This window comes from Tachysurus fulvidraco, chromosome 16 (assembly GCF_022655615.1).
Source record: "Tachysurus fulvidraco isolate hzauxx_2018 chromosome 16, HZAU_PFXX_2.0, whole genome shotgun sequence".
NCBI lineage: Eukaryota > Metazoa > Chordata > Actinopteri > Siluriformes > Bagridae > Tachysurus > Tachysurus fulvidraco.
In genome coordinates this window covers 4,194,138-4,196,637 of record NC_062533.1, presented here as the reverse complement: position 1 = coordinate 4,196,637, position 2,500 = coordinate 4,194,138, and the positions used below count along the sequence as shown (strand labels likewise).

General features: G+C 45.5%; 1 protein-coding gene across 3 annotated transcripts in view; it reads left to right on the top strand.

Moving 5' to 3' along the window:
• Nucleotides 1–2,500, top strand: part of lnx1 (ligand of numb-protein X 1) — a 51,796-nt gene that overhangs the window by 9,664 nt on the left and 39,632 nt on the right. For all 3 annotated transcript variants that reach the window (XM_047801809.1, XM_027146155.2, XM_047801810.1), the window contains one exon: nt 1–341. This exon is cut by the window's left edge. In XM_047801809.1, coding sequence (XP_047657765.1) covers nt 1–341 — 341 coding nt within the window. The remainder of the gene's footprint in view (nt 342–2,500) is intronic.

Sequence of the window (2,500 nt, the reverse complement as noted above, 5' to 3'; positions counted from 1 at the left end):
TGTAAGGTCTGCGGGCAGCGTCACTTGCTGGACGAAAACCATGAGTACAACTACAAAGAAGAGGTGGATGATGAGCTCACATGCCACATCTGCCTGCAGCCCCTAATCTCCCCACTGGACACACCATGTGGACATACCTACTGCCAGGAGTGCCTAACCAACTTCCTAGTGGAGAGTGATTTCTGCCCAGTGGACCGTGTGCCCATCCTGCTACAGAACTGCCGCAAGTCCAACGTTCTTGTGCACAAGTTGCTGGACAAGCTCACCGTGTCCTGCCCTTTCAGTGAGCACTGTTCTGAGACCATGTCGAGGGGAGACCTGCAGGGACACATTCTGAGAAGGTGAGTGTTACCCAACAAGCCAGTAGCTAAAGAAAAAAAAAATCACAGCTTCATTACAATGTTTAAAAGTTAATAGACTCTTTCTGTTTCTGGTCTCACTTTGTTGTGCTCGTGTTGTTAGCTCGCGCCTTGCCCCGGGGCTCCGTATAAAATTAATTGCTTTTTTTTTTTCCTCATGATTTCATGCACTAATGGAAACTTTCCCCTGCTTTTAAATTCCACTTAAGGAAACATAATTGGCTTCCTCCATCCAAACATATCCCTTTTCATGCTTATGCTCTTTCTATCCTTCTCTACTTCCCCTTCATCCGTCCCTCCAAGAGAGTTCTTCTTTTCTGTAATTATGCCGTGTTGTCACTTTGATCCTGTTTCTCTCTTCTCCTTCTCTGTGGTGGTGGTGGGGTACATCTCAATCGTCCATGGGTCCAAAGTTGTACCTCGACATGTTCCGGTAATGCATCCGGATGCCAAGGCAGAGGGACCTGTGGAGAAAAAATACTAGATGTAAGAATGCTTCTTCTTGCGTTTCCATGTTTTGTCTGTCATGCGGCTACAGTGTGATGATAAACACGTTCCTAATGCCCCTTTTCCACCAAAAAGAACCGGGTGCTGGTTCAGAGCTAGCGCTGGTGCTGGTTCAAAGTTGGTTCCACTGGCGAACCTTCTAAGAACCGGTTTGCCTTTCCACCGCCTAGAGAGCATCACAGAGCCGAGTGTGACGTCACTGTATACGTGTCACGTGTCCCAGCGACGTTAGCGCAGCAGCGGCAAACACAAACACAACAATGGCGGACGTTGATTTACTGTTAATGCTCATGGCTTTGTGAACCTACATCGGCATCCAAACGCGGCGAATAAAACGTGTACGTGCGGCTCCGTGTAATCTGTATAAACAGAGGTTGTGATCGATAAAGTACATAACGTTATTTTATGATTAACACAGAAAAAATTAGCCTTAGCTTGTAGCTACCTACTATCATGTGTGCTGATAATGTATCATATCGCGGTAAAGTAAAAGTGTATTAAACATTAGTATACTTAAGGTACATTAGCAAATGCGCTAACGGTAGCCGCGCCCACAGCCCCTGACGCACGCGGTTCTAGACCAGTGACGTTTTGGCGCTACATAAGAACCACTTTTCCTGGTTCAGAGCCGGTGCTTTGGCGGTCGAAAAACAGAAAGAACTGGTTCTAAATTAGGCTCCGAACCTGCACTCAAACTGCCTCGGTGGAAAAGGGGCATTGTTACGTGTTACGGTCATGTCATGTCTGCGTCGCTTCCATTTTAAGGCCCGCCTTGTGCCATCGCTTTTAACATGTCGAGACTTGCTCGTCGTATCATCAGTCACATTGTACTGTATGTGTGCTTTTCTTTGGGCTGAAAGATTTACCCAAAATCTAAAGTCACTACAAACTGCTTGTCTTTAGTTTTCTTTTCATGCTATTTTGCCTTCAGTGTTACTAGCTGATATTCTGATGCGATTTAAGCTCATTATCATGGCCGGTGTATGTGTTTTAAGTGGGAACGTCTGTGAGATCGGACGATAAGTGAACACCTGGCTGTAATGCTGCTTCATTTTCTTGACGTACAAATACACATTGTGGAGCTGAGCTCGAATAAATCGCGTCCCTGAGCCGAAGCAATACGCAATCCCATGACACGAGTCAAGTCAAGAGTCAAGAAGCTTTTATTGTCATTTCAACCATATATAGCTGTTACAGTACACAGCGAAATGAGACGATGTTTCTCCAGGATCAGGGTGCTACATAACACAAAGACAGGGCTATAAGGACTTAATAAGTAGTCTTAAGACCTATCCGGTCGGGACTAGTTTTACGTGGGGACGTGGAATAATGAAATTTTACCTCAGGACGTCTGTGATATTAATTGTCCAATTCGCATGGGACAAGACATGTCAATAAAACTAGCAGAAGTGGGAGGGGTAACTCGCTTTACGCACCACAGTAACCTCCTCGTCATGTGCGTATGACGTCGCTTCCTGTTTCAAGCGCGTCCATGATTGTAAAACGCGCCAAAAACTACTTTTAAACAGGGAATGACGGAATTTTACCGTACATATTTACAGCGGGTCTATTCGGACGGGATCAGTATTACCTGAGGTCATTTTTCCGGACCTTTTTACAGAAGGTAAAAGGCG